At 44.4% G+C, this 25,012-nt stretch overlaps 1 protein-coding gene across 2 annotated transcripts in view; it reads right to left on the reverse strand.

Moving 5' to 3' along the window:
• Positions 1–280: 280 nt before the first annotated feature.
• The window catches only part of LOC146811777 (uncharacterized), a 32,233-nt gene continuing 7,501 nt past the window's right edge, over positions 281–25,012 (reverse strand). The window contains exon 3 of one of the 2 annotated variants that reach the window (XM_085618761.1): positions 281–3,944. In XM_085618761.1, coding sequence (XP_085474887.1) covers positions 2,006–3,451 — 1,446 coding nt within the window. In that variant the 5' untranslated portion in view covers positions 3,452–3,944 and the 3' untranslated portion in view covers positions 281–2,005. The remainder of the gene's footprint in view (positions 3,945–25,012) is intronic. The other variant, XM_085618762.1, reaches the window with a different exon arrangement.

The raw sequence follows: 25,012 nt of genomic DNA on the forward strand, positions 1-25,012 counted from the left end.
AGTGTTATCTAATCCTTAATTATAGTTCTTCGTCATCCCATTCATTATTATTACTATTTTATGTATGATGTCATTTGAAGAGATGATACAGTGATAATTTATTCACATTTTCCCTTTCCTATTTTTGCTGCCTCTTTTCTACCTATCATTTTCTTAACATATTCTGTTGATTTTGTTGTAATTATATTATAACATTATTCTATATGGCTCAATTATATATGTTGTTCATGCCCTTTTCATCGCAATCTATCCATTGTATGATGATTAATTTTTTTGAATATCGAAAAAGATCAAATGTTTAATATTAATCGGTTACTCTTTCAATATCACATACAAATTAATTAACTTTATTTCCTATTGTGCATGTCCTAAACAAGTAATCTACCATAATAAATTGGTGTCTTGGTCAAAGTGGTTTACTAATAGTAAAACAGACTACAAATCCCAGAATGCACTTTTAATTGAAAATGTAGGACTAGAACTATGCAGGCCTGGTTACATAGGGTCACCTGCTCAGCAAAAACACTTTGTCATCGCTCAGCACATTTTCACCAGCAGCAGGGAGTTTTGATAAGTTCTATGCCTAAGTCAGGGGGCTGGCACTAGCCCAAGATTGAATTCCTACAGCGTTAAAAACAAGCATTTGCAATGCAATCGGTCTCGCCTTTAGGACCTTATATGTATTTAGCTCTGCAGCACATTAGCCTGGGTTTTGAAACATCTACTGTTCTTTAACATGGAGGGAAAGTAAGCACCAAACTGCGTGACACCCCAGGTATGGGAACACATGGAGACAAAAAATTGCCTTTAAGCGGGAAAAGGTGTAGCCCTCTGTTTTTAATGTAAAATAAGGGCTTTTGGTGGTCATATCACTGAAAATACAAGATTTGAAAAAAATATTATTGTCTACGGGTGCTCATGGAAGACAATTTCTATGGACTAGAATCTAGAGAATGCTAAAGTGATTCTGGTATTTTACTGACCTCTGCTGGTCGTTTTTGATCAAGACAGTTAAATAGAGGCAGTTGAACATAAAAAAAGCCCCCAAGCGGAAGCAGACAAGTCCTAGGGCTGATCTCCAGAGTCCACAAAGTACATACACATATAAGTATATACTAATGTATAAGTATATACTAAAGAATATACAAGAGGTCTCGAATGCTCGACCTAAAAACATGAGTTGCCAACTGCATTTTGGCCCAAGATCAGTTTTGATCTCAGCCCAAGAAAAAGTCTGTTTTTTTATTTCCTCAGTACTTAAAATGATAAACAGGTTTATAGATTTTGCACCCGCAAACGGAATCGCTGTTTTTTTTTTTAATTAATTGGAGCAAAAATATAAGTTAACGGTGGACTAAATGCCCTGGCAGTGGAGTTTAAGGCGCAGGGCTAACAGATGTGGCCTAGGGCATCTTTTTGCAGACCAGTCTGTCTTGACGGTCAAGGGTCAGGGGTCATGTGTGATCACCCTTTCTCTTTTCGTTCTGCATTGCTTTGAAAACTTTCAAGCTATTGACCACCAAACACGGTGGCATTTTTGGGAACGTGGACATTTTCAGAACATCAGTCCAACTGAAATCAATTACTGTTTTCTGAGGACATGTGAAACCTTTTTCTGGATCTAATTCCAAACGCAAACTGAAGGTGGAAGTCCGAGGAGAATTTTTTATAATAACGGGGTAGTGGTGTAGCAACTTACAGGTGTGCCAGGCTCCTTAAAAAAGTCCTTTTCAGCCGCAAAGTAGTCTGTGTCCATAACACTTTCTAGATATATGCAGCATCTCTGGGCATGTCCTCAATGGAAAAGCTCCTAGCCACCCTTCGGTGAATGAGGCTGAGCCAATGTAATTCTAAGGGAGAGTTGTTCAAGAGAAGCAGACACTCAGGGCACGGTATGAGCAAGGTTCAGGAGTCAGAGGAGGGGGTTCAAGAGCAAGACTGTGATGTAACCCTAACCCATCCTCTCATATATTCTCCCAGGGACACCGACTTTAATTGCATGGCCCTAGACCATGCTGCCAGCGTTGTCTGCGTCCGACGCAGGTGGCGGTGCTGGGAAGTCTGTTTGTGGAGGTGGTGATGGAGGTGGTGGCAGGGCATCTGGATCCACAAAGGGAGCTGGTAGAGTCTCCTGAACAGTAGCTATTTGGCCGTTAGCAATGCTGGCTTGCGGTTGACTGGTGCCTCCATTGATTTGTCCATTGGTACTCGGGGACAGGAGTGGTGCTGCCTCCTCCTTGGCTGGCTTCTCAGACTGGACATTAACACTTTCCATGGCAACCGAGCACTGTCGGGACTTTCTCTTGTTAAAGAAAGTAGTTAGTGTCAATCCTTTACCAGACTGGTCTGACTCCTCCACCACCATGTCCACCGGTATGGCATTATCCTCTGGCATATGGACTGGTCCAGCCCAAGCATCCTCGCCTCCTTTTTTTTTCTTCTTGTTTGTGGTCTGGAAACTGGTGGACCCAGTGCTTCTTCTTCTATGTACATTCCACATTAAGCAGACAGCAAGAAGTAGCAAGGCTAGAGCCACAACCGCAATGACAATATACCAGTGATTTATACCCTTTGAAGAAGGTGCATGTATTGACGTGGAATCTGAAGTAGTACCGCCCGCTCCTGCTCTGCTGTCAGTTGTGGTTGGACGAGGCTGTGTAGTTATTATCGTGGCGCTATGTGTTTCAGCCTCTGAAACCTGGGTTGGACCACCCGAACCCGGATTGGTTGTATATGCCATTGTCTTAAATGTTAATGGGGTGTTATGGGTACTGAGTGAGAGCGAGGCAGTGGATGCCATATCCCCAGGGGCATCTGCATCAGGGAGATTACTGGCACTGGTCTTCGCCTGGGTTGGTGAGGTCAGAAGGACTGAGGAGGAGCTTGAGAATGTAGAGGCATCTGTGGTCTTATCAACCACACTGGTGAGGCCACTGTCATTGGCTATCAATCTCAACATGAGGCTTGTCGCTGGTGGGAGACTGGTTGCCAAGACGTCACTGTTTGCGAAAGTTGAAGGTCCATGCCTTGGAAGCGGGGAGGTTAACAGTGGTGTAGACATTTCTTGTATGGTGCTCAGAGAGCTCTGAGCTGGTGTACCCTCTTCAATTCTCTTGATGGTGGTTAAGGAATCAGCCACAATCTGAGGTTTTGCCGGTGGCTTGAATGCCATTTCCAGAGTCACTGGCCCGGTGTTAGGAATTTCCTGATCAGTGCCCACACTGGAGAGGAATATCGTACTTCGCAACCTGATTTCAGCTCCTCCATCAAAAGAATCAAGGATAGCGGGTGAAGTGGTTAGCTCCTCTGTTTCTGTATTTTCTTCTATTGGAGATATTGATACAGTTTCATTACTATCCTCCCCAAGTGACGACCACGGGACCAAGGCGGCCAGCAAAAGCTGCAGCACGAACATTGTTCCAGAATACTTCTTACTGCTTATCAGAACCATCCTTTCAGCTGTTGAGTTCAACACTTGTGTCTTTCTCTGATCTAAGCTCCTCAGAGAGTGAGGCTGGCAAAAGATGGCAGCTTCACAGCAAATCAATCACTAGTGGTTCCAGGCATGGGCTTGAGGTTTGTCATAGGAAGTGAAGCCCCCGTAACTAGGGAACCTGTTCTCCACAATACCGAGCAAGACACTAGTATGTGTGCACAAGATGTGGGCTGGAAACACCAACAGATAGTGATCTTCAGAAAGAGAGGGCAGAGAACATCGTGGTATCAACAGGATGTGAGCCAGCAAAACCAAGAGGTAGATGTCTCCAGATTACAAGACAAGTGAGCCAAAAAGGCCTACAGGAAGTGATCTTGAGACTACACAGGAAGCAAATGCTGCATATCCACAGAAAGTGATTGCCAAGAGTAACCAGGTTGTGAACGTTCTTCTGCTGTTTCGCTCAAACTTTGTAGCTCTTGGTGGCACATCGAATTCTTGAAATGGCCTGAAACAGAAAAAAAAACATAAGTATGGGGTAACAGCCTCAGGTAGCAAACAGCAACATTTGAAGTATTATGGAAGAGGGGTAACCAAACTGGGAAATGCATTTCTAATAATTGACATCATGGAAGAGACATAATCTAAGATAATAAAATAACACATCTTCAATAATGTACATTCCCTACCAATTTTTTATTGTGCCCACTGTGCTTAACTTCCATTATCGTCTCTATTTTGACATCTCCGTGGCATGAGACACCCAGTGACCCGTTTGAATACGGCATTGGCTGGGGGGCTGAAGGCACCAGACAGAGCCAGTGCAGGAGCGATCCCTAGTGACCAGTCACAGAATGGCATTAGCTGAGGTCTTGGAGATAGCAGGTAGACGTTCAGGCAGCAATCGCACCCAGTGATAATTCAAAGCTTTACAATGACTCAGAAACTAGTGGCAGAAGACATACCCTGGTTGGATCAGTGGTCAGTGACAGTATAGCGCTGCCTGAGGGAGCAGAGCGTCACTGCGGTACTAGTACACAAGAACGGGCTACCAGCAACAATGACACCCATTGGACTTCAAGTATATAGAATTGTATGGTGTCCTAGATGGAGCATATAGTCAACTTAAGCTTGTATGAAAACTGTATTGCAGAAATGTTGTGCAGTGCCAGATTTGGTAAGAGACTAAAAAAAGTGACACACTGTGTGCTACACTGTGACAGACCTCTGCAAATGTTAACAAGTAACCTTTAGGTTGCTGGTTGACGTGTTTTAAACTGGTACTAGTGAGGTGCAACCTTTGCACAGACAGTATTCATTTATGTTATCATGCCAAAATAGAGAATGTGCATACTTTTGCCACATACATTGCCTTTCTTTCTGCATAATGTATTTAACCCTGTCACATACTTTGGTCCTGAACTGATGCTAAAATCCAACAACCCTGGGTAGTAGCAGGAAGATGTAGTGTACAGAGTAGAAAGGAAAGTCTGATGGGGAAGAAGCATTGAGGTCAAAAAAGCTTGGTATGGTGCCTGGTCACCACTGCGGAAATGATACCCGCAGGAGAGAAGAAGGTGCCATGGTCAAGGCAACCATCAAACATCCTCTGGAGCGATGGATATGTCAAAGTTGGAGCTTTGTTCCAGAGGAGTGCCTCTGGTCTTGCCAAAGAGACAAAACGTGTATGGACTCATGTTGCTTCCTCACTTCAGAAAAGGAACTTCCCATCACAAGTAAGGAAGGAAGTGTGGTCCAAGTACAGGAAGTAGAGCATTTGGGTTTGGCAGAGGCCTCAGCAGCGGTTATTCTTCCACCCAGAATACAGGATGCATCTGTGAGCTACCAAATAATCAAGTTTTTACATTGACTTGCACCTCTATCGACTCCACCATATAGACTACCAACGTATCGTCAGGGGCAGTTGATGTGGAGTTAAGATTAGTAGAAATGTAAATTTAGATTTCCCTATATGTGCTTACCTTGGCAATACATTTGTTGTCAATATTTTGAAATAGATATATTTGCAAATCAATATTATTGACCTCAACACTGTGATATCTAGCCAGGTGGCAATCTTGAGGCACTTCAAGTGGGGCGATCTACCTCTCGCTGGTCCCTATTGCTCAGAGTGGCTAGAATTACATGGCATGGGAGAACCAAATAATGCCGAAGGGTTGACTAAATTATGCAGCAAGAAAACAAAAATCATGCAGTGAAGTGTGGCACATTTTGTGACACTATTCATTATTTTGTCAACTGTATACATGTTAATAGTGTCTGGGCAAAACCTTTACCTCATTAGCTACAGCTTAACACAAATACAACACTAAGCAACTGAAAGGTGAACAGGAAACTTTGGGAAAGTGTTGCTGAGTTTTTACCAACATTTAATCCTTTGAAGAAAAAAAATGTTTTTGTTGTTGAAACCTGCAGTTTATGCAGCAGATGATGGATTATGTGGTAAATGCAGCAAATTCATAAATATGCTGAAAATGCAACCGCAAGAGAATGGTATAGTTCCAGTGGCCAAGCTAAAACTGTATGACCAGGACTGGAATCAAGAAACTATGCACTGGAGACCCACCAGCCCCGTTGTTCCCGTGTTCCAGCAGCATGAGGCACCCTCTCGGCGAACCACTTGTTCGGTTTTACCATTTACCAGGTTTGCTTTTTTAGATTTGAACCTTTTGGTGATTAAATGCCATTTAGATCAAAACTATTGTCATATAGGTATGTGGTTGCTATCTAGCCATCTGCATATCTGTTACGCACATGCTGCCTTTCTGCACATAAATCCTCCTTTAACTGTAGACATAATCACAAACACCATCACAACACTATATCAACTAAATAACTATAGAGGAACACTTTTGCAAGTGCAGAAAGTCTACAAGTCCACAAATGCACAACTTTATAGTTGTACACTCTAACAACTGCAGAACAACAGTACTACAACTCCACAACTACACCACAAAACTTCAGTCGTACATCTAAAACTGCACAAGTCTATGAGTAAATGCTTGACAAAAGCACAGGCCTACTTTCTGCACACCCACTGCACTATTATAATTCTGCAATTGTACACCTGCAGCACTACAATTCTACAAAGGAACCTCTGAAACAGTATCTTTGCAATCAATTGAATTTTAATTTGTTAAATACTACATGTTCATTCTTTTTGATCAAGCCCGTAACTCTGTTGTTTTTATGATGTGCACTTATTAACATTTTACTTTGATTTTTTAAAGTTTTTATGGTATAATCTGAGCTGTTTTGCTTTTTTATGGGAATGAGCATAAATTGATCGAATAAATTACTACTACCTCTGAAACAGTATAACTGCATGATTCTCCAAATAAGCATCCATACAGCACTGCAGATCTACAACTCTACAAATCTACAGCTGCAAATCTGCAATATATATGTACTCGTATATATTATTGCATCCGGTATTCAAATACCGTGAACCTAACCAAAAGGCAGCGGAGTGCTGTACATGGTCAAAGACCATCATAAATTCAACGAGTAAGAGGAGAGGAAGCTGGGTTGTGGAAGGTTAATGCATTGTGATGCAGTGTTCTTTAAAGATTTAGTAACTCTTTCCTAAATTGGAGCAGGGCTGTATGGATTCCGGGCTGTTGTTCCAGATTCTAGGTGCACAGATTCAAAAGGCCTGCAGCCGGTTATTAATGTTATAACCTTTTTTGTCTGTAGTCTGCTGGTGTCCTGGCTGCGGGTTTGTTGAGATCCACCAGAGGTGGCCAGGCGGTGCACTGGAAAATGAGAAACTGACAAGTCAAATCAATGATTTGGTTTTTATACCAAGAGGTATACAAATGTTTCTGAGAGATGACGATTAATGCATAAAGATCCAAACGTTTAAAGAAAGTGGATGGAAAAGTATGCGCCACAATCAATGTAAACTTTTGCCACAAGCCGGGCAGTGAGTATCCTTTTGGAGATGCATGACCAGTGATATAGCTAGAGTCAGGCTGGCATATAGGCCAATGGGACAGAGCCCTTGTGGTGAGATGTGGTTGCTGACATAGCTGTAACTGCCTTTAGCAGCTGTGAGAGCAGCTTTGATTGTTTTATATGGTGCTACCCCGCCTATGTGAAACAGCGTCTTCTACTTCCCCCATTTTATACACTTTGTAATATGCCAGAAACTATAGAACACTAAGTTTGTATGGAACATCCAAGACTGAAAGAGTGAATTGCCCTCAAAGTAGGGACAATCACATATATACACCTAAACCAGACCCTTTCATATCAAATATTACTACCTTCTGGGACTAGTTGATTTTCCTGCTTGCACTTCTTGTAATTCCTGTAAATTGGCATGACTGTCAGGAGCAGTAAGAGGACACAGGGATCTGTCAAATCATCCCTGCTTCCCACTCGCCACTCAATATGGACAGGAATCAGGCAATATTGGCCAACCACAGCTATGTGCCTTCCAGGAAATATGGAGAAAAACCATAAAAGCTATGAATGAATGAATGAGATCATTTATAAAGCGCGCAGCTACTCAAACAGAGTGTCCCAGCACTCATGGTCCACATCTGTCCTTCCTAACAACCCCTAGCTGCAGAGAAAACCGGGTTTAAGCAGTATCATAAAACTTCAGTGTCAGTTGCGGAATAACCAAGTTTCAAGCAGCTTCTTGAAAACGGCGAGGTCTGTCACAGTTCTAAGTTCTAAGGGATAGTGGAAGAAGATTTCAGGATTGGGCTCCCAGAAACCTAAAAAAACTACCTCTAGACCTGGCACGGTGTATTATTGGGATGGAGGCACGGCCCGCTGAGGCTGACCTCAAGGTTCTCGATGGCACCTATTTAGAAATTCTAATTCTGAGATATCCCACGCCACTCACATGCAGGGCCTTGAAGAATAGCACCAGCGTCTTAAACCTGAACCTGTTTTTTACTGGTAGCCTGTGTAGTGCCTTGTGATGCGGTGATCTATGAGTCCTGGGCTTAAGCCTAAGTACCATTCTAGCAACTGCATTTTGGGCCACCTGCAAGCAATTGAGAAGGCAATCGGGTAAGCCCAGGTACAGGACATTAGCATAATCAAGTCTAGAAATGACCAGCGCCTGGATACAGTTTTCCTGTAGTCCACTGGTAGAAGGGAAAGAAATTCCTCAGCATGCGCAGGAGGCCGAAGCAGATGTCTACAACTAACTGGACTTGTGATCTCATCAAGAGAGTTCACAGTATTTCTCGCAGAGAGAGGAGGTGACATATCCGCCAGCCACCAGCGTCTCCACTCTTCTGAGAGTGGGGATAAAAATAAAATTATTTCAGATTTCTCTGGATTACATTTCAGTTGATTCCTCCTTAGCCACGTCAACACCTTGGTGAGGCAAATTCTAATTTTCTCACCCCCAAAGTCCACTCCCTTGTCACAGGTGAAGAGAAGCTGTGTATCGTCAGCATATGTAATTATTTTTGCCCCACTCTCCTCCACCAGAGGGGCCAAAGGGGACATATATAAGTTGAAAAGAGTGGGGCTCAATACAGGGCCTTGAAGAACTCCCACTTTCAGGCTAGGGATGGGGGCCGCAAAGGGAGAAGTCCAAACTTCCTGGCTTCTGTTGTCAAGGAAGGAGGTAAGCCATTCTAACACAGGTCTGCCTATTCCAAGTTCTCGTAGACTCTCCAGGAGCCTGTCATGCGGGATAGTATCAAATGCCGCCGATGGATCTAGTAGAATTAGAACAGCTTCGCCCCCCTGATCGAACTTCTCCTTGTCATGTTCCGAGTCCTCCAGCAGAGCGCTTCAGTACTATAGTTCACTCTGAAGCCAGACTGACTGATGTGAAGAAGGTTCTTTTTTTCAACATAATCTGAAATAACTGAATTTACAAATTTCTGCAGAACCTTAGAGATGGCAGAAGCAAAATGGGCCTGTAGTTTACTAGTACTTTAGGATCCGCTGAGGGTTTCTTGAGTACGGCAACATTTTAGCATGTTTCCAAAATGGAAGGCATATGGCCAGCAGCTAGATTGGAACTGAGTACCTTATTGACCAGAGGATTTAAGACCGTGGCCACCGAAGCCAGCAATTTAGCTGGACAAGGGTCGACTGGGGAACCTGACTTTAGTTTCTTGAGGATATCAAGGGATATATTATCGGCAGCGCTGAGGGAACTGCAGGAGAGCAGGAATATCTCTTGAGAGGAGCTCCGCACCATGGGCTACTCTGTAAAGATCATCCTCGGGAGAGCCCCTTGCGAAGGAATTCTGAGTGGTCACAATTTTCCAGTGAAAGAAAGTCGCTAAATGATGAGACCATTCCGTGGAATGAGGGAGATCCCTAGCCATGGACTACGGGGCAGAGAAGGTTTTTAGGATTTTAAAGATCTCCTTCCTTTGTTATTAGAAGACTCAATTTTATCTTTGAGATAGCTTTTTTTTAGCATTGTGGACTTTAGTATAATAGGACTTCAAGGGCATCTTATATTTGAGTATATCATCAGGTTTGTAGTATTTCCGCCATTTTCTTTCTAGATGTTTGCAGGCACTTTTGCTCATTTTCAAAAGATTATTAAACCAGGGGGTTGAGGATCTAACTTTCTTAGTAGCGAGTATAGTCAGCAGAGCTAATTCATCGGCGCTATGCTGTACCCAAGCACCTAGTTGAAGGGCATCCTTCTCTGGATTCCCTGAGAGGAGGGGATGAAGATTTCCAGCGCTTCCCCTAAGGCTGACAGTAGAACTCTGTGATAAGCTCTGAACCTGCTGTCCCTTATCTTAGCAGGATTTTGACCGCCCTCCCCGTACTAAACATCCCAAAATATATGAGACAATGGTCTGACCATACCATAGGAAGAGGCAAATCAACCTCCAGCTCTACATTAGAGAAAATCTGGTCGAGGGTGTGGCCAGCACTATGCATAGGATAAGAGATACAGGGCATCATGTTAAAGACTGAGAGACTCAGTCAAGGAGATGACTTCAGACTCTGTGGGTTTATCCATATGGATGTTGAGATCGCCTAACACAAGAAAGTGGCTGTATCTGAGAGCCAGGGGTGCAATCGCCTCATTAATGGATCTCTGAAATGCATCAGCAGGGCCAGGGGGCCTATATATAAGTGCACCTGCCAAGGATTGATGCGCTGATAAGGAACAGTGGAAACCGAGGCATTCCACATCCTCCAAAACTCCTAATGGAATGGAGGTGCAGACATTTTCTTTTTTGAAAATAATGGCTACTCCCCCTCCTTTTCCAATCAAACGGTCTTTGCTCAGAATCTTATAACCTTGAGGAATAGCCGTGGCGAGGGTAGGATTCGAAGATTGCAACAGCCAAGTTTCTGTTATAACATTAAATCGGGGCATGGGTCATGCAGAAGGTCACAGATCTGCGCTTCATGTTTCTGCAGCGAGCGCGTGTTGAGCAGCAGCGCCTTAAATTTCCCCTCATTACTGACCTTAACGCAGCACCTAACACTGTTTACTGCCTCCTGTGTGCAACTCTTTACCCCGCCAGGAAAAACCCAGTTGCAGTGCGCATATTTGAAAACATCCCACTCCTCCCATTCTGCATCACTACACTGGCAATGTCGGGCCGTACCTAGTCTGAGAACGGGCAAAGACATGCTTGCCTTAGGCGCGCCTTCGGCGTAACAGCAGCACATCCACGCAGCGCCTCTGTTTTTAGGCCTCGCTGAGCCAGCGCATGCGCTGCCCTGCGAGAAATTTAGTGAGTGGCTTTTGAAAGTGCTACCAGAGGCTTTTGCTGGCCTCAAGCTTGTGTTCACGCGCGCGTGCACGTGCGCAGCCGCCATGTGGGTTTCTGTCAAGGCTCATTACGCCTTGTGTGCCTCTCTCCGCCTTGTTTTATTTACTTTTTGCGCTTACGCGCATACAACTCCCAGTCGCGGCCGAACTTCTTGCTCGCGATCACTTCTTTTCTTTTTCGCGTGCTTGTTGATTATAGCTGGTTGTGAACGCTAGTTGAAAGCTACGAGGGATAATAGCCTCCTGTCCTTGTTACTGTAGTCTCTCAGCCCCTATAAAGCGAAGATGTAAAGTTTTGAACGCGTGGCTGTGGCCATCGGCAGCCACCTCCCGAAAACGAGTTTTAAAGTGCAAAGAATCTATCTTGAAATATTGGCCCTCCTGTACTGGCGCGTAAAGGTCCTGGCACCAGTTTTGGCCGCAGCGGTGGTTTGCAATTTAAATAAGATAAACACAGAAGAGGGCACGTGATCTAGGACCGACACCATGGCGTCACTTTAATCTTAGAGACTAACGCCATTACCCGTTTGGTGTCAAACACGTTGATGCACACAAAATGCACAGAGGGGCCATGCCAATGTCACAGACTCATTGGCAGGGGCGGCACCGCAGAGCCCTGACTCCCAGCTCCGTGGACCAGGGAACTGCGCCGTCTGTTTGCAAACGATAATGAATTTGGCACAATAGCGATCTCAGCAAATGACCACAGCAAGCAATCAGGCCAGCAACTCCAGGGAAGTTTTTTAAACCACCCTTCAACTCCAAAAATAGTTTTGTGTGACTCTTGTTCTAAAACTGCAGCTCAGTTAATGACGTTGGCGTTGATCCTTCTCCAGGCTGCTCCGATCATGGCCCTGGCATAATAAAACAGACAAAGTTCACAGAGAGGAAGTACGACACTAGAACCGGAAACTGCGAAAAGGCCGGCCCTGTGATCGCTACTTTGATTAAAACGAGTTTTTGTGATGAGCATTATTACACACCGTGATCATAAACAAATAATCCTCTTGGTTTGCTTCTTGCTGTAAATTAATTAAATCAGACGCCATTAGCATCACTGGCTGAGTGTACGTTTGTTTCTCCCACGGCTGTATTTGAAGTTTCCTGTGGTAAGTTCATTACGCGTATTTTGTCCGTAATTAGTGAAGCGTGCTGAAAATTGCTAATGACAGATGTTTCTCCACTCTGTCACACTTCTTGTATCATTTGATTTGGAAAGCAACATACGGTGTTCTGCTATATCAGTATGTCACAGACTGTCTGCAAACAGCTGATCATAACTCAGTTCACTGAAAACCATTACTTTCCAGTGAAGTGCTGGACATCTTCCAAATTGTATTCTGGCATGGCCAAGCGGCATAATGCACAAAGTTCTTCTGTTCCGAGGTTACCTAAGGAGAGATTTTTTCCACTCCACTTGTTTATTGTGTTTTAGAAAATAAAGCACTCGCTAAGTAGCGGATGTGGGCTTCTTGGCATTTTAAATAGATATTTCACCCTTTTTTCAAGCGCTCACGCAGACTGACTGGTGCAGCCAACAGAGAGCCTCTAAACTCGTCACTTCTATCTGTGCTCCACGTTCAAAGATGTGCTTTTTAAGGCAATCAAAACGGTGCTAAAATATACTCTTTTTGTTATTCATGCTACTCTTGCTGTAAGAATACAAAGCCAGATTAATTATTGCATATGTACTGTAGTTTCAGCAACTATCTTATTACAATAAAATTGTGCGGTAAGTGGAATTGCACTTTTATAGCAAAGGATCTGCGTGGTACAAATGCGTTATATGTGCTGACATTTATCATCTTATGTCATTTGATATGCATCAAGGCCGTGATTGAAATTATGCTCTGGTGTAAGTGGGAGAAGAGCATTTTCGGTGTCTAGCAGAATTATCCACACAGATCTCTCAAACTATGTCCGACAGGACGTAATGTACACCTTGTTGGTTGGGCAGCTCTCTAGCCCATGTATCCCTCCATTACCTCTGCATTCTGATTTTTGTACCGTGGAATGACGAATAAGAAGATAATACTTCATGAATTTCCTATTCTGAACTGCAAAACATAGATTATTGGGACATTTCCCCCATGCAAATTGCAACAGATTAACGTTGCAAACTTTGAGCAGTAATTGTAATTCCGATTTAGGAGTAAACTCACATTTGCGCCTCAACCGGGAGTGTCGTGGGAGTCCAAATGAGGGCCTTGGTGTGGACAGCACCTCTATGGAAGGCCCCGCAATTGCTTGGGCCAGTCATGTCATCAAAAGTATTGCATGCATTTAATACAGCACACATGGTAAGAAACAGAGAACACATCCTCCTGCAGCCACACCCAGCAGCACGTGCCATGTGCTCCTCCACTTCAGGGTACAGAGTCTTTGACGTCTGCAGTGGGGAGATATAGTTTCACCTCTGCATCTGGGTCAGTCACCATGTTGGACCCATTGGTTCACATCTTTCACTCAAAGGAGTTTTTGATATCCCCTGTTCTTGAATCATACCCAATAGAAGAAGTCTTGCGCACTCTTGGAACCTACTACTGTGTTCTAGATCTGCAACTTTATTAAATGCAGAGGAGTGATGTCATATTACTAATGTAATGTTATGTTGTGAACCTACAATTGAAGTTTATTCACTGAAGGGGCAGCCATGCACCAAAGAACAAATGGGTAAAGTCGCCATTGTGGATGGCTAGAAAGGTCCATCTATACTGGCCGACTTCTCACGAGCTGTGACTTTATACATTACGATGAAAAACTGTAATTTTCCCTCCGCTTGTGCTGTGGCAGCAATCATTACTATCCTTGTAGCACCTCAAATATTTCCCACCTCCATTGACCCCTGCTGAGATTCATATCCAGTGAGCACTCCATACAACCAGTATGTTAACATTTGATGGGAATTCAATCCAACGAATACTCCATAGACCTAACCAATCTATTTGGTGACCCTATTTGGGGGCTAGTTGCCCACACCCAATGGTGCTCCCAAATATCCTATGATATTTCTGGTGCACACCATTTCTATTGAGAATTATTCGTCTTTGATTAGTCTCTTTATTTTCGGGGTCCAGAATTCGCTTTTTTTTTAACTTGTATATATGCACTCTTCATTTTGTCTTTTATCCCCGGTGCAATCAATTTTTAGCACAGAAGTAAGCAATTTGCATATGTATTGTCATGTAAATAAAGTTTGTCACTGCACTACTCACATAAATGTTTTGTGAAGTAATGGCTGATCTTACGTTGCATTCAGCGCATAAGAAGTCCACAATGAACCATTTTTGTACCTATTGTGTTGCTAGCATTTCCTCTACCCTCTATCATTTTCAACCCTCTTCACAACCTTATGTCATAGTGTGGCCATCAAACCCCTATAACCAAAAACTCTTCATACATTATCAGTATCTTCCTACAGATAAATCGAAATGTTGACAAATAGGAGTTTGCAAGGACGTGGGCCATACAGATCAGTATTGATCCATTCCATTCAAGCCTAAGTGACAAGCACATATTATTTAATCGAGTCAATGGATCTTTTACTGGACAGCATATTTCAGCTACTGTATGCTGCTGAACATGGATAAAATGTTTAGTCTCATGAGCTGGGATTTTCTATTCATCACTCTCTACCACATTAACTTTTCCACAGAGCCACAAATGTCACGGCTTCCCTGTATCAAAGCTCCAGAGTTACATTGATCATAAATTACAATTCTTTTTAAGAAGTAAAAGTTACACATGGCTCATGCAAAAGGTGAAAGACACACAATTGATGGAGGGAATGCAGAACAAATCAAAACATTGTCCCCCAGTCAAGAGATCTGGGTTAAATCCATCATTCTTTTGCTCACCATGCCACCCCAGTTTAGACCTGGCCATATGGAAATCAGTCTTGACCCTGTGCCTCATGGGAACAGTCCAGCCCGAACTGCCAAGCCAGGTCTACCCTGAACCGGAAACAAGCATCCTAGGACCGGTTTCAGGGTTTCAATCCTCTTCAGCCAGGATAGCTTGAATCCAGTGGCACAGTGAGACCAGGACCTACGTCTAGGCATACCCGGCGCACTTAGGGCGAGAAAGCAAAAGACACACAATTGATGGACGGAATGCAGAACACATCAAAACATTCTCCCCCAGTCAAGAGATCTGGGTTAAATCCATCATTCTTTTGCTCACCATGCCACCCCAGTTTAGACCTGGTCATGCAAAAGGTGTCCCACGTTCCAAATCATATTTGTTCCACACATCAAACCCCTAGCAATCTGGTACATAGTCCAAATGATATCCACCCTTCTCCGACTGGGATGTCCAAATCAAAAATTCCTACGTGAATGACATGGTGTTATTTCTAACTGTGATTAGTGTCAATATAGAGTCTGCCTTCACCTTGATTCAGCAGTTCACAGATTTGGGGGGCTACGAAGTGAACTCTGAAAAGATTAAAGTATTTTTATATGATATCTTACCAGATATTTTCCCTCCAGTTCTTAACAAGCATTGGCATAGCCAATAGGTCTCGCCTTTGTGACATTATAAGTGTTTAGCCATGCAACAGTTGATGTTGTACCAAGGATATTGTGCTGCATGATTAAATACTTATAAGGTCCCAAAGGCGAGACCTATTGGCTATGCCAATGCTTGTTTAAACATGGGGATTGGAGTGCGTACAAACAAAAATGGCACCACTCCACGTCCTCACCGAGAAGAGAGGGGCAGAACTCTTCAGAAGGATCCCGGTGCAGGGCTTGTATTGATCCCAGCCATTGGCAATTACTGAGGCCAAATTACAGTCCACTGTTTTTCAGCCCATTATGCCACCTCAGACAGGAAGCAGACATATGCAAATCAACCCTGGTCCTGCTCCAAAGGGAGCAGTGTAACTTCAACTGCCAAGACAGGTTCCCTCTCTGAACCGCAATATATAATCGAACCCAGGCCGTGTTCAGTCTATTTTCATCCGTCGGGTCCAGCGTGGTTCTATTGGCCTCAACACTCAATTGGATTGCGATTCAAAGTAGTAACCCGTAGATGGCTGAAGCAATTTAGCCATCACTTTTTTGTTTATCTCAGATACAGTAAACATGGGGCCAAACATGGAGGGGGTGAATGAAGTCACAACTCCTGAGAGGAACACATTTGCACCGGAGCAAGGGGGGGAAGCAAGTGTGGCACTCTGTGCCTAACAGGAGAGTACTCACTACTTCCTAACTCTGCTTAGGAAAAGCGCAAACCTTGGTGAGCGCGCCATTAGGGCCCGGCCCCCCAGGCCCCAAGCCACACCCCCCTCCTCTCTTTCGTTTCGGGGGCAAGCTAGTAGCCCGGTGGCCTGCTGGCCGAACAATGTCCTTCCGGGTCAGGCCGTGACGTATTTCCGGTCGGGGCCTGGCTCGGAAGGGGGGGGGGAGTCGTTGTGGGGGCTATTTAGTCCCTGGATTTACTTCGTTCGCCCTCTCTGCACCTGTAGCCGCCGCCTGGACAAGAACAGTGGTTCGATCAGGTCACGAACGCCTCCTTCGCATCCTAGTGGTAGAGGGGTGGGCCCCGGAAAGGACGGACAAGGATCGAGGGCTAGGGGCTCTACGCTCAAGGACGCAGGTGGGTTGCGCCTTGCATGGTTCTCAGTAAGAGGGGCAAGCCGGAGGGCCCCTTGGTGCTGGAGGAAGTAGATAATTCATAACCGGTGGTTATGATCAAAGGTAACACCTGTAAATATGTAAAAATGTAAAGTTGATTTGATGAAGTGAGTTTTAAAGAATATTTTGTCATGTTTATGAAGTAGTTTTTATCTGTTGGTTATTAAACAGGGCCATTCTTCAACCCACATTCATGGTCTGACAAGTTTGATTGTGGGAGTGCTGGGGTTGGGGCAGGGGACTACTGGGGGGGTCCGGGCTCTACAGCTTTCTGCTCCAAAGCCTCCTCGATATGACGGTGTCTCGATCTCACCGTAGCTTCTTAGGTATCACACCACTAAACCACTGAACAATTAAGCAATTCTAAAACTACACCCAGTGCCGGCTTTAGGGCAGTGTGACAGGTGCCCCCGCAGAGGGCTCTGATCTGGAGGGGGCACTGATCTCAGGGGGGTGCTGAGTTTAACAAAAACTTATGATTTAAAAGCACCAGCTGCAGAGTTTCTTTTGCCTCCAGCTTTCAGGCAGCACTAAAAACGTTATGCCAACCCTTGTGATTAATGTTCCTGCTAGAGAGAGTGTTGTCTAGTGGCAGTTGTGGCTCGCCTTAAAGAAGCACAGAGGGTTAATATGCCTGCTGCAAATAATAGATTTGTATTTTATGTGGATAGCTCAGTGGAATAGTAAAGCCAGCCTTTCCCAGCGCTTTAAAACAAGTGAGATGTATTTGAGAGAGGTGCCATGGAGAGATTAGGAGCACTTTGGCCCTGGTTGTAGTGAGAGGATCCAAGGAGGAGGCCATATGGGGGGGGGCGCCAAAAAAGAGTGTTGCACCGGGTGCCACCAGCTCTAAAGCCTTGACTACACCACTACAGAACTACAACAACAGTTGTGACAACAACACTTCCACAAGCACAAGTAAAACTAGAATACTACAATGAGAGTGATAATACTGCAAATCTGCCAATGCCACTGCAACTCTACTGCTGCAAACAGAACATTACCAGTGCAGCTAGAACCAAGGACAACCCAAACCTGTGGCATATATTTTCTGTGGAAGTTACAGACTTTCTATTTTCCTGCACATTTGGGACTGTCTCAGTAACACTGGCTAACACCACAGATACGCACTGCAACTTGAGTAACACTGCATCACACTGGATCAACACGTACCATTAGTTTATAATATTGCTTCCCTACTTTAGTGTCACTGTATCACACTTCACAGAAGCAGACTACTAGTACTCCAGTTCCACTGCGTTCCACTCCACGAATAGCAACTCCTTTTACTTCAGTAGCACTGCATCACACTGCACAATGCTTAGTACTAATTCAGTAACACTGCTTCTTACTTCACAGGTAAATAGTTCCAATACCTAAGCAACACTACATCACACTGCCTATTTACATACTATCTCTACGTAAGGAACTGCAACATATCACACAGATGCTTACTACTTCTTCAATACCTTCGATAGATAATACTACTATTCCAGTGACACTGCATCCCACCACACAGATAAGTGCTACTTCTTCAATAACTTCAATAGATAATACTACTATTTCAGTGACACTGCATCCCACCACACAGATAAGTACTACTTCTTCAATACCTTCGATAGATAATACTACTATTCCAGTGACACTGCATCCCACCACACAGATAAGTGCTACTTCTTCAATAACTTCAATAGATAATACTACTATTTCAGTGACACTGCATCCCACCACACAGATAAGTACTACTTCTTCAATAACTTCAATAGATAATACTACTATTTCAATGACACTGCATCCCACCACACAGATAAGTACTACTTCTTCAATAACTTCAATAGATAATACTACTATTTCAGTGACACTGCATCCCACCCCACAGATGCTTACTACTTCTTCAATAACTTCAATAGATAATACTACTATTCCAGTGACACTGCATCCCACCCCACAGATAAGTACTTCTTCTTCAATTGCACTGTCCCACAATGTAAAGGCAGATGTTACCTCTAATACTACTTGAGTACTCTTCACAAAGCATACTTATTTCTACTACATCACTAACACTACCTCATACTACACAGATACATAACTTTACTGCTATAGTAACTGTGCATCACACAGCACTGATGCAATCAATAATCCAGTGTAACTGCATCGCACTACACAGTGTTTGTGACTTCTCCGGTGTCACTGCATCACACTGCAAAGATAGCTAGTATGATTAACACTGCTTCAACTGTGTAACAATGCATCTCACTGCACAGATATTTCTGCCACTTCCTTGGTAACCCTGTACCACACAGCACAGAAAGATCCTATGAGTTCACAAGCTCTACTTCAGTGCTGGGAGACAGGGCCGGTTCTAGGATTTCTGGGCAGAAAGGGAATGTGCGAGGCTGTTTGCATCTGAATAGATGCCCCTGAAGCTCCAGCCCCTCCCTCTAAGCCACCTACAAGCACTTCTTAACAGCTCATCAAGGGCTGATGGTGTGAGGATTGCTTGTCACCAGAGGGGGGTTAATACTGCCAGGGAGCTAACTAGCATCCTGATGTTCCTCTGCATGGGTGGGGAGTGGAGTCCTAATTGCCAGGACAAACCTGACGAATGTGTCTTCTTGCAACTGGGAATGGGAATGGTTCCCCTTGATACACCATAGCAGTAAGGCCAGGGGAGAGGGGCTTCTTAAGGTGGCGCACTTGCAAGGTGGTACCTTTCATGCCGTGGTCTGAATCTGTCGCATTGGTGCAGGCCCCAAGTTGGACGGCTGACTACGGGGCCCTGGGCAGCTGCCCAAGCCAAGCGGCGGCCCTGCTCAGATAGACACTAATACCAGGGCAGTAATACCGCATTAAAGCACGCACTGACAGGGAGACTTGGGGGCATATTCCGTCGTCTGCTGCTCCTTCGCGGTTCAGTGCCTCGACTGCTTGCAGACGCTGCCTAATCAGCTGTGAATATGACGATGCAAAACACAAGCTACCACACTGCAGACCAAGTCTACAAGGAAGTGTTGGTTCTGCTCTGAAAAGCAGAGTCCTGATTTAGTAACTGAAAATACTCCCGTTTCTGAAGAAAATTCTAAATATGTAGCTGCGATGCTCAGTCTGAAAAAGAATGAGCGCAGGACCCACTTGTTTGCTGAGAAGCCTGCAGCCAGCGGTATCGAATTTCGAGGGTACTGCGTAGTTTTGATTCAACCTCACGCCTCTTTATTCCATCCACAGACAATTTATTTTACTCATTTTTTCACTCTTACAGGTTCTTTCTCATCCCTGCATTTTTCTGTGTCACGTTTTTTCCATCTGTCTACCTTCTGGGGCTTATTTACTGCCCCTTGACCGCCTGTGGCTCACTTTTTCCCATATAAAAAGTGAGGCACCGGCCGCCCAAGGGGCTTGTTTGAGTTTTTTTCTCTGTTGCTATTGGTCAAACTCTGCTGAGGAAAAATGGGAAGCCGTCACCAAAAATGAGTACCGAGAGCACCACCTGCTACCATTGGCTGATATGACTCACTCCCCAGCTGAACTTCCCCCATTTAGGAATAGTATAGTGCAGAGCTTTAAATGGGAAAAAATAAGTGCAGGTACTCATTAAAATGAGTTAGAGGTCTGGCAAATGTGAGGGGCTAGGGGCGGGTCTAGGGCGGGGCTAAGGGCAAGATGATACATAATGACTTCTGTACCAGTTGTAGCATATTTCAAAACGCATGAGAAATGCGTTTATGTAAACAAATCAGGTTAACTCATTACACAAAATGAAAGCCAAACAGGACGATATGTTAACATTTCCTTGTTTTGTAATATTTGCTGCTTCTTAATGCCATATGTTATTTGGTGTTGTTTGGCACAATACTATATATTCTCAAGCGTGCACACGCAGAGAGTGAAACAAGCTGAGATGAACATAAAAGCATGCCACCCATTCCCTCTAAAAAATCTCCTGAGAGTGTCCTGATTCTCTCCCTCTTTCCCTCTCTTTTCTCTCACACAAAAATAGGCACACACAGACATATAAATATGTATCTTTAAACGATTATTAAATTTAACAAGAAATGCACAGGATTTTAGACTGTACACAAATTTGTGTTAAAATACCATTTCAAAGCCCATTCATGATTTCAGAACTCAACAAATACCTGGTATTTTTATGTGAAAAAAGTGGCAATCCTAACTTCACCTGTCACCTCACTTCTATACATTCATCCCTCCCCCTTCCTTCTATGTTCATCTTAACTTACCCTCAACCCAATCCATTTGCCAGTTGTCCTGGAGCTCATTCCTGGAGTGCTTCAGTGTTCCCTGCTGTTCATTTCTCTATGGGAAGGGCCAGTACTTAATTTGTAAAAAAAATAAGTGCCAGGGCTCAAATTTTAATCTCAGAACCTCGTTTCCAGCGCTGCCGATGCGAGGTTGACATTTGTTTCATCTACCACCAGAAACTCTCTCCCTCTTTATCTCAGTTTTGCAGGTACTTTTCAGTCCTACTTTTTCCCCTTGTCTCTTTTTTCTAGTTGTTACCTTCTTGCATCTTTACCCATTTATGCCTTTCTCTCTCGTTCTGACCCAATCCATAAAAATAAGTGCTACTGCGCATCACCTGCAAACACCAGCTAAAATTAAGCACTGGAAATAGGATTTGTGGTGGTAGTGTGGGCCTAGATGTTGGCTCTCTGTGCTTTTCTTGATTTTTAAATGTAAATAAAACACGCCTGTCTTGATTTTTAAATGTAAAAAAAACATGCACGTATTTGTTACCGAGGCTAAGTTGACAATAATTAGTTATTGAAAGGCTTCTCTATTTCTGTGTAGCCGAGCATGTTCAACAAGGCCCGGTACAGGAGGAGGCAGAAACAGACATTCAATGGGAGATTCACAGTGAAGTGCATCCCAGCGGTCTCATCCAGCCCAGCTCCGGCAACAAAGTGCCCACGAGGCTGTCCCAGTAATTAGATATATGCGGTGGCAGGTCACCACTGCACAAGACGGCGAAGGAAACAAGAGGTTCAAAGTTAAGGCACTATTTGTAATTGAAAAAAGGCACAGTGATATTTATCCGCCTACCTGCCCTCACCCACTACGTACATTTCTGTAGCACTCATGACACAGGCAGTGTCTGAGGGGTGAGAACTGTGGGCTCTGCCCTACAGCCGGCTTAGCTGGGGAGACACAGTTTATTGCTAGGCGCTAAGCACACAGGCTAGTGTAATGTACACATTTTCGTGCGTTTGTCACGTTCCTTCATCGTCCTGGGCTTGCTGTTTCCAATCTTGCCTCGCCCCAGCTGAGTCACGAGCCAGCCCCTAGCAATAATTATTCCCAATTAGAGACTCGGGCAGGGTGCAGGCCTTTTGACGAAAAGGGTAAAAGTGAAAGCAGCTTGAAAGATGATTTAGGAAAATACAGCAAACCTGCTGCATGCATTCCTCTTTTAAAATGTATCTGCACCACAGCTGCCCACATAACAGATAGCTATAGTGCCGGCCCTGGAAAATAAGTGCCGGTGCTGAGCACTGGAAACCACAGGCACAAATTAAGCACTGAAAGGCTAACTTTACACCCATGGAGCCAGAACCCAGGTCAGTCATGTTGTCATGTAAAGGCAGTGATTAGTGTTGGAGAGGCACACAAAGGAAAGCAGCCTCTGTGCTGACCAAAATGATGGGAAAAAGACGGCTTTGGGGAAGGTAGAGGATTGTGTGGCGCTGCCGCTCACTTTAGTACGGCCAGTGCATTTCCCTAAATGGGACAGGATTACTGACTGGCAGCCCCAGCCCATTTCACACGCCTGATGGAGGAAGGGGTGGGGAGGGGCTTAACACTTTAAGGCTAATAGCCTTTGCGCACCTGATTAACAGTGCAGGGTCTGTCTAGACCCTTCACTGTCGATCACAGCATGACGCAATGCAGGCTCTCTCAGACCCCTGCAGTCAGGGGACATTCAAGTGAGCGCTGCTGAAATCTCCAACAGCGACTCTGCAAAAGGCCACTGAGGGGCTCAGTGACTTGCAAACTCCTCCGAAGCAGAGCGGCGTCTGCCCTGAGCTGGAGGACATACCTAACCGGAGCCTGCTGTGCTCTCAATGAGGGTACCGGTACTCTCCCTGACCTAAGAAAAGTGCCGGTACTGAGGGCCAGAAAATTCGGAAGTGCCGGTACTCAGTACCAGTGAGTACCGGCCCATTTAAAGCACTAGTATAGTGGCAGAGTCTACTTCGAATTTAGCATTTTCCCAGAAATAAAATTATTTTCACTCACCCAGAAAGTCTGAGGGCCTCATTTACAATATTTTGACGCACAGCAGTGCAGCAAGCTTTACTGGTGTGCTGCTGCGTGTCAAAAGAAAAGGGCAGGAAGGTGCCGTATCTACAAGATACAGTGCATCCCTGTCCTTTTCCTCTGCGTTGGCACAAAATGGGCAGCCATGCACCAACGCAGGCACCCTTGTGCCATGGTGCAAGAGTGTCTGCATTGTAGGGGTGATTGCTTTTGTGCAGGAAGTGATACCTTCCTGCACAAAAACAATCACAAGTGGTGTTTTCCTCTTTCTATGTAAGCTACAGAATGTAGCACACCTAGAAAAAGGAAAAAGAGGGGAAATAAAGGTGTTTCTCCTCGTTGTGCTTCCCTCCGGAGGCGTAGGAATCTGACGCATTTCCAGATTTACAAAACCTTATAAATCTGGGAATGCTTCAGGTTCCATGGCTGCTGCGTCGGAACACCAACAGCAAAACCCATTGAACTCCCCTTTCACGCAGAGTATGCAATGTTCATTTCTTTATTTTGGAGCCACCTCCTTGCAAGTTGTAGGCATGGAGTGAAACAAATCATATTTTCTTGGAGGTGTTAAACTTACTCAAAACATCAAGGAGCTACTAATAGAAAATAAAAAGTTAAGAGATGAAAAATGAGAGGAGTTATTTTATGCAGATTTGCAGAGCGCACTATCACACAGTGGTGGAAACAACCTTTACAACGCATGCATTACCATGCAATGCCTTTACCACGCATCATGATCTACACACTGCCTTTGCAACACACTGCCGTTAACACACATGCCTTAACCACGCATATACATTTACCACATATGCCTTTACAATGCAAGATAAGTGCACTTAAAATAAGGGTGTTTTTAGGGTTTGGTGGTGGGTAGGAGAGTAGAGTGGTAAGCTTTTTTTTTAGGGTTTAAGAGTGGGTAGGAGTATAGGGGTAAGGGGGTCTTTAGGGTTTAGGGTGGGTAGAGGTATAAGGTGGTAAGGGCATTTTAGGGGTGAGAAGGGGTACAGGGTGTTAAGGGTATTTTTAGGATTTAGGGTCGGTAGCGGTATAGAATCATAGGGGTATTCTTAAGGTTATGGGGTGGATAGGGGTATAGGATGGTAAGAGAATTTTTAGGTTTTAAGGGTGAGTGGTGGTGTAGGGTTGTAAGGGATTTTTAGGCTACAGGGGTGGGTAAGGGTATAGGGTGGTAAGGGTATTCTTTAAGGTTTAGGGGTGGGTATGGGTATATGTGAGTGCAGGCATTTTTAGGATGTAGGGGTGGGTAGGGATATAGAGTGGTAAAGGATTTTTAGGTTTTTGGCGTGGGTAAGGGTATAGGGTGATAAGGCTATTTGTAGGGTTATGGGGTGCTAGGGTTATAGGGTGGTAAGCGTATTCTTTAGGGTTTGAGATGGATAGGGGTATAGGGTGGTGAGTTTTGTTTTCGGTTTAGGAGTGGGTAGGGGTATAGGAAGGTATGGGTGTGTTTAGGGTTGAGGGTGGGTAAGGGTATAGGGCAGTAGGGGATGTTTAGGGTTATGGGGTGGTAGGGGTGTAGGGTGGTATGGTTATTGCTCTTGGTTTAGGGATGGGTAGAGGTATAGGGTGGGAAAGTCATTGGATTGTAAAGGCATTGCATTGTAAAGGCATTGCATGGTAAAGGCATGCGTTGTTCTGCCATACATCCCCCTGGGAGGGTATCCTAGCACTGAGCAAGTGTGAATCTAGCCACAGCTAGGGCCTAGTGGAACTACTTGAAAAGCCAGGACCTCAGCTTCAGAGGAGTGTGAGATCACATTAATTTTCTAATGTAATTGGACGAAAATTAAACAAAATAATAGGAAGTGTAGTTTGCCAGTACCTGAAGGTACAGCAGGTAGGGTGTGTGGTTGGATGGATGTTGTCTCTGTGTACAATGTGGGAAGT

This window comes from Triturus cristatus, chromosome 7, assembly GCF_964204655.1.
Source record: "Triturus cristatus chromosome 7, aTriCri1.1, whole genome shotgun sequence".
NCBI classification, from domain to species: domain Eukaryota; kingdom Metazoa; phylum Chordata; class Amphibia; order Caudata; family Salamandridae; genus Triturus; species Triturus cristatus.